Source organism: Grammomys surdaster, unplaced genomic scaffold (assembly GCF_004785775.1).
Source record: "Grammomys surdaster isolate TR1022 unplaced genomic scaffold, NIH_TR_1.0 137, whole genome shotgun sequence".
In the NCBI taxonomy this organism is placed as follows: Eukaryota; Metazoa; Chordata; class Mammalia; order Rodentia; family Muridae; genus Grammomys; species Grammomys surdaster.
Window position 1 is genome coordinate 8969190 of NW_021604595.1, and position 15471 is coordinate 8984660.

General features: G+C 43.2%; 1 protein-coding gene across 1 annotated transcript in view; it reads left to right on the forward strand.

Moving 5' to 3' along the window:
• Elovl2 (ELOVL fatty acid elongase 2) overlaps positions 1–13508 on the forward strand; it is a 40016-nt gene extending 26508 nt beyond the window's left edge. The window contains exons 3-8 of the mRNA XM_028763188.1: positions 955–1142; positions 3683–3760; positions 5642–5813; positions 8207–8331; positions 8757–8891; positions 10491–13508. Of these exons, the coding sequence (XP_028619021.1) occupies positions 955–1142; positions 3683–3760; positions 5642–5813; positions 8207–8331; positions 8757–8891; positions 10491–10616 (824 nt within the window). The 3' untranslated portion in view covers positions 10617–13508. The remainder of the gene's footprint in view (positions 1–954; positions 1143–3682; positions 3761–5641; positions 5814–8206; positions 8332–8756; positions 8892–10490) is intronic.
• Positions 13509–15471: the final 1963 nt, after the last annotated feature.

Here is a 15471-nt window from a genome sequence, read left to right on the forward strand (position 1 = left end):
TCTGTTGTTCTTGTTTCTGAGACAGGGTCTTACTATGTATACAAAGGCTGGCCTAGAACTAAGAGATCTGCCTGCCCCTGACTCCCAGGTACTGGGATTAAAGATGTATATAGCACTCCCTGCCCATGAAAACTTGAATGTATTTTTTCTACTTTTAATCGTGAGTACATGAATCCGTACACTAAAGGTCAGGTGCCTGCGATGTCCATTCACATGAAGCCGGATAGCCATTGAATTGTCCTGTGAGCCTTTGGGAAAACTTACCTATGCAGCTGGCTCTACTCTAGCTAGCTTAACTCAGGATCACTTTGTTCCTCTGTCTGTCTGTCTGTCTGTCTGTCTCTCTCTCTCTCTCTCTCTCTCTCTGTGTGTGTGTGTGTGTGTGTGTGTGTGTGTAGTATCTGAAGTTTTGTTCTGTAATTTCTGTTACCCACAATCTACTATACTCCCAAAAAAATTTAATGGAAAATTTTGGAAGTAACAATTTGTATGTTTAAAACTTACCTACTGTTTTTGTTTTAAGTAGCATGTCCTTTCTGAAATTACCCTTTTGTCCAGTGTATTCATGTCAAGACTGTGCAGTAGCCAGGGATTGTATCAAAGTAACACATGTTTTAGTGATGCTAGCCATTCGGTTACTACAGAGAAAACCATAAACTGCGTTCTTTAAGTGAAAAGATGAAGTTCCCAACTTAATAAGAAAACTTCCAATGCTAAGGTTGGTGAGAAAGAACCAGGGAGTCTGTGAATTTGTTCAAGGAAAAGCAACTTGACCTGGTTATGTGAGTTCATCTCAAATGCCAAGTGCTCCATGAGGGTTATAGTCTTCACTGGAGACCGTGGGATGTGCACTGTCGATGGGGTGCCCACTGCACAGATGAGTACCTGTGTCAGGCTTGCTAACCTTGGGGGATCGTCGCTCCTCAGGCTCCTCACTGTAAACCTTCTTGGCAGATTCTCGAGTTCGAGGGTGGTTCCTGCTGGACTCGTACCTCCCCACCTTCATCCTCACCATTGTGTATCTGCTCTCAATATGGCTGGGCAACAAGTACATGAAGAACAGGCCTGCTCTTTCTCTCAGGGGAATTCTCACCTTGTACAACCTCGGAATCACACTGCTTTCTGCATATATGCTGGTGGAGGTAAGTGTGTGTGGCCTGCACTCTGGCTTGCTTCACTCAACAAGTATCTGAGTGTAACAGCCCATTCTGCCCCACATTCAGGGGCCCACTATGTCCCATCCTGAGCTGCTGCTCCGGTCCATGGATCAGGGTCTAGCAAGAGAGAGAGAGTGGGGATGGAAGGGCAAGAGGCACAAAGAATGGAGACAAGACAGAGAGTCTGATCAAATCTATCTCTATTGAAAGGAAATCCTGGGTATTTATATGCTTTTCCACGTGCCTTGCCCTCGTGGACAAGCAGGGGAACACAGCTGAAGGCACTATGTCACGTTCCTTGCAGTGTGGAGACCACGTACACCTTGCAGCTGGGGGCACTAAGCAGCAAAACAAGATATGTGAGAAAAACAAGATGTTTATCAGAGTGTGCTCAGCTGTTTCGGGCTGTTGAAAAACAAGTCTCTTGTCAGGGTATATGGCCTGAGATGGCTGCAAAGATGATAGCTGCTTTCTGCTAGGGGTCGGCTCCCAACATCTGAGTTTGAGAACTGGTCAAGTATACCTTCCAGAGCTGTGCTCGGTTGCAGTTAGTGCTTCACTATCCTGTCAGAATCTGAGGAAGTTTTTCGTGCACTGATACTCTGCCTATCCCAAGTGTCAGAAGCCCTTGTTTCTGACTTAAGCTTGGGCCTGTTTCTGTGTTCCTCAGCCAAATTAAGACTAGAATCATGATTTGGCTTGAAGGGCTTTGGAAGATCATGTCTTGTTCTTTTCTTCCCTTACATACTGTATGACTCTAAGGCTTAGAAGTCTTACCCTGGGTTGTAAAGTCAAATTTCACATGCAGTTAGTGTACAAGTCCATGTACAGAGATGCTGATGTTCCCATGATGAGTCCTACACAGTCTTTGGAATGTGCTGGCAAGCCTGGCTCGACATTCGTCGGCTCTAGGCTCTAGCTGCATACCAAGCCTTCATCCTTTAGCTGCTTCTCAACCTGCAAAGCATCAAACCAAAGGCAGAAGTAATGGTCACTTTGCCCAATACCAGGAGAAATCTAAAAGTATTCTACTTGCTCTAGCAAAAATAAAGAGAAAGGGGACAAAAGCAGTCACTTTTAAGGAAAAATTAGGATAAAGCCATCCATAAAGGTTATAATGGCTAGTAGTGATCCAAGTTGGACTTTTCCACTGTCCACAGTTTTAAGAGGTGGCACATGCTTGTCTTAAAATGCAGGTTTCTCACTGTGACTTTATTTTGTGCACTAGCTAATGTGCACCATTTTATAGTTGCCATTAGTTGTTGCCATAGTGACCAAAATGAAGCACTGGTGGGTGGAATGTGGGGAGAGGAAAGCTGTGTAAACAGTCTGAGTATCTCACTGCACAGGAACCACCAAGTCTTCTGACACAGAGAGGAAGTTTCAGGTTCTTTAATAAAGTGTAAAGTTCTTTACATGGTAGATGTAAGCTGGTCAGATAAAGTGATGGATTTAGTTTCTTTCTCTTGACACAGGCTTTTTCTATGTAGCTCTGGCTGTCCTGGAACTCACTATGAAAACCAGGTTGGCCTTGAACTCATAGAGATCCATCTATCTCTGCCTCCCTGCTGCTGAGAATAAAAGTGTATGTTGCTGTGCTAGACTTAGTTTCTTTACATGGCTGAAGGGAGAGAGACCCTCCCTTGATCAGGAGCCAGCCTGGAAGCACACAGCCTTGCAGGCTGCAGCCGCAAGTCATTTGGATTAAGGTGAAAAGGAAGGGCCAAAGCTGACAGACGGACTTTAGGTGAGGTTTGTAGTTACCGAGTCCATACCAGCTTACTCTTCTTTGACAAGCTTGTTGAATTTCTTTCAGTACAAAGGTTAGTGATGGCACTGGTACACAACCCAGTTAGAGGATTGGGACTAGCCCAGGAGGCAGCTTCCTGAGGCCTGCTTCATAATTGTGTGACAGTTACTAAGTGGTTACAAAGGTAGAACAGGGTTGGTGACAGCCTGAAAAACAGAATATCCCTCTTCACACTAAGGGTTAGGGAACGAGACAGGGATGGCTAAACGACAGGCTTTTTATTAGAGACTAGTGGGGAAGGTGGTAGGCATCAATCACACAAGTTATTTGTTTAGCAAGGAACACAGATACAGTGAAGAAATCCTTTAAGAAGTTTCTGACCTCTTTTAATATCTGTAAAATTATAGTGTACATCTCATAGAATTATTGAAACTGAAGGGATTAGAATTATAAATGTGAGGAAACTACACTGTGTTGTAGCCGCAGACAGCTAAATAACTCTTACTAAAGTGCCAGGTCCTCTCGCTTTTGGGTGACCTGAAAGGATGCATTAAGGAGAAGAGGCATGTACTGGGATCTGCTCACCCGTGAGAGGTGATCCCTTGCTAATGTGTGAAGATAAAACTGGGTCTGATTCTGGACCATGTCTGCCCTGATGGCGAGGTGACGTTAGTTGGGACGTGTCATTCATTATGGCTGCTTCCTTGTTGGGATGTGTTTTTCAGTGTCGCCGTATCCTTGTGTTGACTTTTTCTTTTTCTTGGTGCTTTGGCAGCTCATCCTCTCCAGCTGGGAAGGAGGCTACAACTTGCAGTGTCAGAATCTCGACAGTGCAGGAGATGGTGATATCCGGGTGAGTCTTTTTCCATTGAAAAAGAGCAGAGGCTTCCCCCACTGCAGTAGGAACCTGGGATTGCATCAAGAGACTTTAGCTCTGGTGAAAAGGCTTAGAGACACACATGTCTGAGAAATGACCAGGTGATGGACTTACCGAGCACATCCCTATAATGGATACCTCTCCCAGACACAGTGAGAATAGACAGCCTCAGAACTGCCATTGCTGCCTCGGGAAATAGTTAAGTGAAAACCAGCCACTTGCAGACTCTGTTTATTAGGAATGATTTATTGTGAGAAAGTGTCTGCATTTACTCACATTTTAAAAAGAGAAATGGTGGCAGAAGCAAGCAGAAGCTAGTTAGAACAGCCTCCTCTGAGGAAGCGGCAGACGGGGATAAAGATGGAAGCCACACTGCCCTCAGCATACCTTGTGCTGTTTGATTCTAGAATCATCCTCTTGTGTAAATTGTACAACAAAATTAAGTTTTAAAAGGAAACAAAGCAAGTTTCCTCCTCCAAATGTTGGAATTAGTTAAGGTAAATAAATTCACACGCACAGGAAGGTACCTGACAGAAATTACTACATGGAGAGGATAGCCCCGGGTGGGTAGCATCTTTACAGAATCCAGAGTTCTTTGTTGCTATTATTAATAAAAATGCATTGCTGCTCTCAGACAGCTGTGGAACACTGAAAGATAAAGTGTATAATAAACTAACATAAGTGGTAACTAGTTCTTGAAAAAAGGGTTTCTATTTTTTTAAGTAGTGAAAATTAAACCCAGTAATCACAGATGCAAACTGGGAATGTCATGGTTAACCTCATAGAAGGGGACATATTTCATAGCTTTATCTGCAGAAAAGATCTCTTTAATCTGTAACAGCCAAAAGCACTCAGCTTGACTTTTACAGAGAGTTGTTACCTAACACAAAAGCTAAGTATTCTTAGTTCCAGGTTTGGGTCAGGAAATGTAAGGTGACTCTAGGACATCCTGTGACCCTCAGGAAAGGACTACACATGACTATTGCACATGACTATTGGGTCATGCATGATTACAGGAACTGTCTGAAAGACCCCCTCTCATTGGCTATCAAGGACAGTTGTAGCATCAGGAAAAACACTGCTTTGGATCAGCTGAAATACACCGAGTGCAGGCTTTAGAAGGAAGAAAGGACAGCTGTTGTTACCTTTCAATGTTGGTATGACACCACATCATTGCAAGAAAAAGTTAAGGAAAAGAATTAAACGTACTTCTCATCTTTTTATGTGATTTTCCAAATACACAAGGGGGGAAGTGTTAGGAAAGGAATATCTTAAGTCACAGTAGAATCAGAGCATCACTTGAAAGACTTTTATCACCTGAAGGAGAGGGCATCCCCTCTGGTGCTGGGAAGCACTGCTGGATTCACGTCACCACTGCACTTTCAGAGCTCTGACTACAGAGGTGCGGTTAAGGCAGCCTGGGACTGGAAAGGTTCTGAGAAAAAGAACGGAGGTGGCTGGGTACGGCTCCTGAGAGAAGGTGGCTGGCAAGAGGAGGGTTAGTGAAGGGTGGCTAAAATGTGTGAGACACAGTGGGGGCAGAGAGGCAGGTGACCACACGGAAACTTTGCAGGAGGCTGGTGGAGGGTCCTGTCCTTAGGTGGGAATCATGAATGAATAGCTGGGGGTGTGCAGGAGTAACTCGATTGGATGAATGTTTGCGAAAGACCTCATCCGTTGTCGAGAGGGCAGGACTGCGCGGAGTAAGAGGAAACTGGGGGAAAGAACAGAGCAGCAGTGTTCTCCGAGGGAGGGCTGGAGGAAACACAGGCAGGAGGCAGAGCGCTGGCCATGGGGCGGAGCTGGGGCGGAGCTTTGGCACGCCATCACCGTTCTCCCTCCTTGAACTTGTTACAGGTAGCCAAGGTCTTGTGGTGGTACTACTTCTCCAAACTAGTGGAGTTCCTGGACACGATTTTCTTTGTTCTTCGAAAAAAGACCAATCAAATCACCTTTCTTCACGTGTATCACCATGCGTCCATGTTTAACATCTGGTGGTGTGTTTTGAACTGGATACCTTGTGGTCAAAGTAAGTCATTGGTAACTCTTGGATCTGTGGAATGAGTCTCACAAGACCACTAGCTCACCTCTTATGTGCAGCTTAGGAGAAATGGGAGCCCCTAAAGTCACATCACTACCGGAAGCTCTTGCCGGTGCCTATTTGTCTGGATTTTTGTGTTGGCAAAATCTGAGCAAGACCTTAAGTTTAAAAAATTGTTTCTTCACCAGGCCCCAATTGTCAGATGGGCATGGAGACAGAGGCCACAGCAGAGCCACCTAATTCCATAGAAGGCAGCCCGTGCCACCTCAGACAACACCTGCCACATTACCACTTCACTGGGGCACACATTATCATTTGAGCTCTTAAAGATTCTTGACTTCAAAGTCTGAGAACTTAAAACATCTCTGTGTGGCCCCCTAAAGCACTAGCTTTCAACTTTAAAAAAAAAAATGAGAACTACAATAGAAAACAGATTTTAAGTTGCATGCCTAAAATCCTAGCACTTGGCCAGCTGGGATAGGAGGGGCTGCAACATGGCAAGACCCTGTCTCAAAGCACGTTTATGCCTACCTAACTACACGCACACACACAATATGTGTTATCCAATAAACTAGTGAGCTCACTCATATCACATACTTTGCATGAACAAGAGCTTCACGAGGTGGCTCTGACCTGGCCCTACATGGCATGCTGTGTGTCTGGCTTTAATCCTGCTTTACTTTACTGTAAGCATGTGATGAAGTCTTCCTACATAGGCTTCTTCATAGCTCACAGGGAGAGGGCCAGAGTGCTCACCTATGACTGAACTAAAGAGAATGGTACTTTTTCATTTAAATCATTATGTTCTCGTGAGTTTGAAAATATTCTATGAAAAATTAGAGGGACAATGCTTAAAACATTATTTTAGAGGGCAGAGTATAGCTCGTCAACAGAGTACTTGCTTAGAAGGTAGAAGGACCACAAAAAAAAAAAAAAAACAACAGATCAAATTATGAATGATGGCTTTAAATTGTTCTTAAATGGGTGTGGTATGACACACCTGTATTTGTCCTTAGGAGTCAGGGTCTAGTATCGATGGTAGTAACTGCCAAGAACATGTGGGATGCAGATATCCCTTGATCTACCAAAGGGTCAAATGTAATAAACCCACTCTGGATTGAGAGCACCCTAAGTTAAAACTGCATGTAACGTGTTCAGTGCACTGAGTACCCCATCATCGCCCCAGGACAGAGAGCATCTCGGTGGTCTCGTCTCCTGGTTGCAGCATGGAATGGGCTACAGTCCTTTCCTTCACCCAGCGTCCAGAAAGAGCATTAGACCACGGTTACTAATATGAAGGTCAACAAGCAAGGCTCAGATTATGGTTTTTGCCAAATCTGCATCATTTTGATCGTGTCATTAAGCTGAAGGAGCATCATAGTGCCATTATGAAGTTGCACCATATCCCTGGCTCTCAGGGTACAAATGAAAACTCCTGTGCAGGGAATGAAAGTGCACAAAAAATGATGGCCGTCACCTTCTATGGATGGCCATCACCCTCCTCTGATGGCAGAAACAGTGCCACAATCGAGGAGGATTTTTTTTTTCAGTTTTAACAGTTTCATTAGGGATTTAAAATTCACATTGCACTGTGCAGAGTAGTCCTGTGAATATCTGTATACTGTATCTCCCAGATGATTGCAAAACTGTTAAGTACAGAGAACCCAGACAGGCAAATAAATATCACTCACCTTGCACTGCTGAGTACTCCCTAAGTGCTTGTTTCCACAGAAACCCAAGCAGCAGAGCTCATTCTGCCAGTATTTGCTGAGAATCTACTATATGCATCTCGCTGCTCCTTTCCTCCCCAGTGATCTGGTTACTAATGCAGGGTGAGAATCTGGGGCTAAAGAGTTTAAATTGACCAGTTAAGTAGCAGTAGGCAGTGCACTTTACTTCATGTGTGATAGGCTCTCTCACTCCCACCACAGCCTTGAGTGGGTTCAAACTGAGAAAATAGCTTGCAAGAACATGTAACTCACCGCTAGGCAACACTGAACCTCTCCTCCAGCCACAAGAGGCTCTGCCATCAACGCTCTGCAGCCAGACTTAAGCTCACCTTTCTCTGTCCCTCTGATTAGCTGGTAAAAATAACCTCTGTAGAGAAAGCAAGCCCTCTGCAGACACTGAGCGGCTGGTTCGTTTGGCTGAATACCTCTCCCAGTGCACTCCTCACACTCCTTGCAGTTCACACTTTTTGTCTAGGAGGTTTTATTAGCCTGGAGAGATGGCAGCAGTTGGAGGTGCGTCCATGTGAATGCTGTTGCGTGATTGTCTAGACCCGTTAGTACTTTTAGTCAGGATACAGAGATCATCACATACGGAGGGAGGAGGGGCGCCTGGCTTCTGAGAACACTAACTCACGTACTCCACTGCTGCAGGCTTCTTTGGACCGACCCTGAACAGCTTCATCCACATTCTCATGTACTCCTACTACGGACTGTCCGTGTTCCCGTCCATGCACAAGTACCTCTGGTGGAAGAAGTACCTCACACAGGCTCAGCTGGTACGTCATCCTTTCTCCGCTTCTCCATGGGGCTCACAGACAGTGAAGGAGTAGGCAGCTCGGGCTTCTCTGTGTCAAGGGTGCCTGTTTCTCTCTGTCACAGCCTTGGGGAATCATGCTTTAGCCATTAGAGTATCTTCTCTGTACCAGTAGCTTCTAATGGAAATGTTCTTCTTTGAAGTATATATGAACACTTTAATGTACAACTTAGGTCAAAATAATCTCAACTGTTCCTTTTCCATGAGAAAATAGACAAATATGTGCTTACATAATTTCAAATGAGATTTCTGAGGAGGACAATGGGCCATTGAGACAGTTTTCCTGATTTGCTTCTAAAGAATATAGCAAGTGACAGTAGTCACATGTAGACCACTAGAGCCCCCACCACAGGGCCTGTCCTCACCCGCAGCCTCTCTGCCTTCCAGGTGCAGTTCGTCCTCACCATCACACACACGCTGAGTGCTGTGGTGAAGCCCTGCGGCTTCCCCTTTGGCTGTCTCATCTTCCAGTCTTCCTATATGATGACGCTGGTCATCCTGTTCTTAAACTTCTATATTCAGGTATGTAAGATGCAAGTGTTCAGGGGCAGCATATCAGACAGTCCATTGCACTGTGTGTTTAGTATAACAGTGTGCACAGGTGAGGGGAGCACCTCCACAGTGTGCACAGGAGGAAGGAGAACACCTCCTAACTCCTTTTCCCACATCCTCTTACTCCAAGAACAGCCTACACACAGTCCAGTTGCGTTTGTTGATAACTCGTTCCGAAAGACTGTGTCATGTCTCCATGTGCGTTTTCGTCATGGCACCAAATCTGACATCTGAAGGCTGAACAGGTGTAGTGACACAGAGGGAGCTGGAGCAGAGAACAGCTTGGGGACAGTGGTGTTTAATAATCCTTAAGCCTCTGTCAGCTGAGGCAGTGTTTGGGAAAATTCCTTTAAGGCAAACCAGCATGGAAAGGGCATGCTGGCTCTTTCTTTGTCAAGTGACATTTTCTTTTCAATTAACAATTTAAATGAGAGAGTCCCTCAAAGTGACTTTGTTATTTAAGAGGCCATGTAGGCTGTGGTAGGAAAGGTCTCAGGTGGTTATGGATTTTAAATTGCTGGGCTAGAGAAATGGAAAGGCTGTTTCAAACAAAAAAAAAAACCCATAATTTGTATTAAAACAGTACTTTTGAAGTTCTATTCAAATATTTTCTTCTCCAGACAGTTACTCTTATATTTTGTTTTTGTTCCATGGTGCTTTTATATAAAGGGTCACTGTGGGAACGGGGCCTTTGCCAGCTCTTCAGATTGTGTGTTTCTGGACTGGACTGACTGGCTTTTGCCTCTTGTAACAAATAAGTTTCCTTTGAGGATGTGTAAATAAAGAACCATCAGTAGGACCAAACAGACCCATGCATGTGCACCAAACATGGAAGGAACAGCAAGGCTCCCTGCAGCCCCACAGTGGTAGGCTAGAGCTACAAAAACGATCTCCACACACTGGTTCAACTGAATCTCGGCTCTGACTTCACATCATCCCAGTCTTGACACTTGCTAATACTATCATCGCCTCTGAAAAAGTAAAACTGCTGTTATCCTAGCACCAAGGATAGGGGCAGGAGATCAAGGTCTGTTACGTAGCAAGTTGGAGGTCAGCCTGAGCTGTAAGAGACCTTGTCTCAACACACACACACACGATGACAGATCAGGTAGTTATGACGAAGAGGGCCATCTGAGGCTGGCGTAGAGCTCTGTGCCAGTTGACATATTTAACATGCATGAGACCTTGCCTTCAATCTGTAGTACTAAAAGCCCTGCTAGAATCCGATGTAATTAAAATGCAATCTCAAACTAAAAAACATAAAATAACAGCTCCTTTTACTCTGAATTTTAAAGGAAGTTATGTTTTTCCAAGTGAACAACTAATGTGATTCGAACACTAGCCAATTATGATGTCACACAGATAAAGTGACGTAGCCTTGACTGACATTCATGTATCTGCGTTGGTTTTTACCTGATCTTTGCTGCAGAGGCTTAAAAAGGAACAAATTCTTATTAGAAGGCCCAGAGCCAAGGAAAATTGTGTAAGTACTTTGACTATATGCTATGTCGGAGGTTAGAGACAAGGCCTTATTAAAACGTTTTTTTTCTCCTGTCTACACTCTGACAGACATACCGAAAAAAGCCAGCGAAGAGAGAGCTGCAAGAGCAACCTGCAGGGAAAGAAGTGAAGAACGGTTTCCCCAAAGCCCACTTCATTGCGGCAAATGGCATGACGGACAAGAAGGCGCAATAAAATGAAGTCCAGGGAAACAAACTGACAGCGGCGGCGGTGGCGGCGGCGACCAGATGAGCTTGTTTTAAAGCAGAGACTGAATTGAAAGTTGTATGTTTTAGCATAAACTAATTCCTTTTGCGTTTGTAAATCATTTGTACCCAGAATGTATTATAATATATTGCTATTAGGTTACTCTATTAACTGGAGCGATGCCGACCTCTACAAAGCTCACAACAGGTGCACGGCGCCCTCTCCTGCGCTCTTCGCAATGCCTTATTCATGTAGAAAACCAGGAGACTCGGGCTTTGTGTTTCGTGGCAAGTCTTCAGAGTTAATTTTCTTTAGATTAAATGTGTAAAAATGTTAATTGTATTGTAAATGTCAGGGTCTGTTCTAGTCTATGTCAAGCAATAACTGTCAGTGCATAAATCGATGAGTCCACTGTTGCTTAAGGCAGCAGCCCCAGGAAAGCATTTAAATGAGATCCTTAGCAAGACAGAATCCAGCAAACCCCTTCCTCTCTTACGCCAGGAGTCTCATCTGCTACATTTTTAAAAAAACCACCTCTGATTTTAAACTTAGTGACATAGTAGTGAAATTTGTTCATCTTCAATATAATTTGAAGATAGTCATTCTGTAAAGGGACAGCTTCTTGAGCTGGGTATAGTGGCACTCGTCTGTGAGTCCAGCACTTGAGTATTGGGCTGGGTATGGTGGCACTCATCTCTGAGTCCAGCACTTGAGTATTGGGCTGGGTATGGTGGCACTCATCTCTGAGTCCAGCACTTGGGTATTGAGCTGAGTATGGTAGCACTCATCTGTGAGTCCAGAACTTGGGTACTGAGACAGCCTGGGATACGCAGGCACAAGACTCTGTCTTGACCAGGAAAAAAAAAATGTTTGCCAAATCATTATAACTCAGGGGCTTTGGACAGAGCCATCTCTCAGTTTCAATTGGCTTCCTTACTCATCCATCCCTGTCTTCCTCCCTTGTTAGTCTGGATTCATGGAGTTACGTTCCCCACATCCAAAGCCAGTGTCTACATACAGCTGCCATGCCCTCTCTGAACAAAAGCTGGAGTCCAGTTGCAGTTCTTCTTGGCACAGAAATGCAACTGGAATACTTATAAATCATCATCAACAGAAATCCAGGGACAAAACAGACATCCTATCTGTCCGCTGCTGCTGCTGAGCCTGCTCGTGAACATTACTGCAGGCAGTTGCTATCAAGCTCCATGAATTTTAACTTTTAAGTTTCAGAAAGGAGAAAAGGATATAGTAGTCATTTGGAAAGATCCCGTGGGCTGGGAATAGGACATAATGATGTGTCTGGCCCAAGCAGCAGTGCCCTCCCTGCTTAGAACTGTGGTCTCTGTGGAGAAGCTAGTACAGAGGCAGACCACGGCACTGGACTGCTTCCTTTCCCTCAAACTGATGGAGCACCACTATTAAACTATACCAAGCATGAAAAAGTGCATTGTTCAAAACGTACACAAAACACAACTTGCTCTATTTTCCCTCCATTTTAGCAAATATGTTCTTGGTTCATGGCACCGGCATCCAGCACATGGGCACCAGGTAGGCTTTCCTCGAGTGCCAACAGTGGGGCCTGCCCACCCCTGTCTTCTTATTCTCTTTCTGGGCAAGCTCCCATTTTAACTTTTCCCTGTTAAAAATTGCACTGACGTTTTTAAACTCGTAAGTATACTGCCCTTCTCGCTGGTGTATTTTGAAAAGCACCACAGTCCGATGTCCTGTGCCATCTCTGTCATTCCTGTTGAACAGACTCTTCCTGTCTGGTGACCACCTATGCTTCAATGCGTTTTCTAAACAATTTTCTCAAACTGAACTGCTCCCAGGTGCTTTGTTACCACCATATCTCTGGTGACTTAGACTCAAGTTGGTGTATTCTTTCCCAAGAATTCATTTTAAGAGTTAGCTTTGAGTATGTTATTGTGCTTCTATGACAATACCAAAGGAATAAACTCCTTGGTGAATCTGGAGTTCAGCTTTAGTTTTCAAACACAATCTGAAGTCTGTTACTAAAATGAATTCTGGGTAAAAATGAGACTCGGGCGGTATCACTGGTCATTGCATCAGATTATTCTTGCTTGCCAGTGAGAGGCACTGAAGTCACGCTGTGCATCACACCTTCAGTTTAGGGTGTTTTCATGACCTCACATCTGTGTAGCACAAAGGGTGTTGCCTTCCTATGGAAGATCAACAATGGCAGCTCAAAGTACCAGCCAGCTTTAGACCTCCCAGAGCAAAGCTCAGGGCAGCACTAAGCCTTAAACCACCCAGGGGCTGACCAACCATGCAGAGCTATGAAATCTGTGCTGAGAAAATGCAATCTGGAAAGATTTTAACCCATTCATTCTTAGTGTGAATTTTCTAAAATAGAAGTATAAAAAATTTGTCTCTATAATCTGATAAAAAATAAAAACCTGTGTTTTCCCAAGTAAATTCCCTTTTATTCATGAGAACAAAAGTACTTGGATACTATAAAACTTAAATTTCCCCAACTTTTAAAATAAAATGGAATATTTGCTGAATGAATTAAGCATAGAAAATGTCAACCCATCAGAATTATATTTATACATATTGGTGGATAAGTTCCTGTCTTCCCACATCAGAGAATTATTTTTTTTACCAAAATGGGCAGAATAGCATTTTGTATGTTAGAGACCATTCTTTGATAGTCCTTCTGAAACATTCCTTTGTCATTTAAGAATGTTAGTAGAGGTCGCTTCTTTGGAAATTGAGGACTTTTTGTTTTCCTTTGAAAGTATGGCATCTGAAGAACATAGTATCATGACTCGGGTGGAAAGGGAGGCAGAAGCCATTTTTCTTTTAGATGAAAAGCATTCTGTGTGATTGTTGTATAATAAATTGATTTTTACACTAAAACATTGTCATTTTTTTATTTGGCTCAAAAAAACTAAAATGTGGGTCTGTGTGATAATTCTAAGTTGCCTATTATTCAGAGGCTGTATCTACCAACAAAGTGATATATTAGCGATTAATCTTAGGTTCTTAATTCGTTTCAGTAAGCACTGGAGTGTTTAACATTATTAATGCAATATTTATATACCCAGCTAAACTAAGAAGCTGGCTACTCATAAGGAAAACTTAATAGCAATCAGATAAGCAGAGGCTGCAACTATTAGAAACTACTTACTATACAGTATAAAAATATAGCATGCTTTACTGTATATATTATAGTACCGTAACTATATCATAGCACACTACACTATGCAATGGGAACACACAGAACATTGGTTACCAATACCCTGGGCACCTGCAGTGTCAGTGGTGATTTCTTCTCAGGAGCGGAAGCAAGGCCACAGTCTGGTGTTTGTCAGCATAGAGGCTATATTCTCTGCCATAATGAAGATCCCAAGACACCAGCTTGGAAGTAGCCTTAATAGTTATGCTCAATGTCTGACCTAAAGTTGCTTACATTCCAAGGTAGAAATGGTTAGGGCAAGGGAGTTAGGAAGGCAAAGGCAGGGAAGGGCAGAAGGATCTTGGAGTGAGTAGGGACTAGAGTTTAGGGAGAAGGTGAAGATTTTAAAGAGCCTTGTTTCACTTCATTATGTTAAGCTGTGGTTGGGATAATCTCATTAAAAATTTGTTTTTAAAACTAAAAGACAAGGAAGAGTGACACATTCCTGCAATCCCAGCATACAGAAAGCTGAGGCAGGAGGATGTCTCTGAGTTAAAACCACTTTTGGATATAGTAGGTTGGTTCCTGGAAATTTTGGCTGTCTCAAAAAATATATAATATACCCAATGTTTCTATGATAAATTAGCTATTGCAAATTAAAAGAATTGTTTTATAATAAACACCTAATGTCTCTTTAACACTTCATTTAAAGAAAAGCTTCAGCATACATTTTTACTGTTGAAGGCCTTCTTCCAAGTCAGATGACCTTCACATATTTAAGCTCCTTTCTGAGACAGGTAAGAAAACATTCACCCTTACAGATTACCGTCACCTAAATATTCCTTGGCCTTTAGTAAATGTGACTTGGTCATGGAGTGGAACAGTATAAGCCATTTTCCAACAAGGCACAAATTCTTAAAGAGTACACAACCTCCTTTAATCATATCTCAAGCTGAGAACCAAATATTCAAACACATTAGCTTATTGGAGACATCATACATCCAAGTCATACTAAAGCCTTTATTTTTCAAACCTAGCTTACTCACAGATTTTTGGATTAACTCTGAAAATGTCATATTCAATAAAAAGGTTTTTATCGAATCAATGCTATATAGTTTTATGCATTGTAGTAGAGACACAAAATTATCCAGATGAATATATGCCCTTGGAATCATAGTCTTGGAGGGAACATTTAGCTATAAAACATTAAAAATGATTTACACCAAGAAGAGTTTCCAAAAGAGTTTACTACCAAACTTGGTTTTGGTGGTTGAATTCAAATAAAGAATTTTATTCCACTAGATTCATGGGGGCTGCATCTGTGCAGCCAGACATAGGGATGTCAACACCCATAGTGGGCTGAGACTTTTCAGTGATAGTTATGTTGGGGTCACTCATTCACCTGCCCATCCCAAGAAGACTGCATGCCTGTGAGAGTTGAGACTTACCTGTCAACCAGGTGGGGAGTACACATCTGTGAGTCCTCAGTCCTGCCTTCCCAAGAAGAGCTCTACCCTATATGTCAATGCAATGAAGTGTGTCCAAGATGACAAAGCCTCATGCACTCTGGTGAGCAGTGTATCCAGAAAGCATAAGTCCAGGCCATTGCCCCCTGTCCTTTCAGTGTATCTTCAAGACTTCATACTCTACCACATACCAACATGCAGGAGAGCACAGCCCTGCCAATCACCCTGTGAGGTTAAT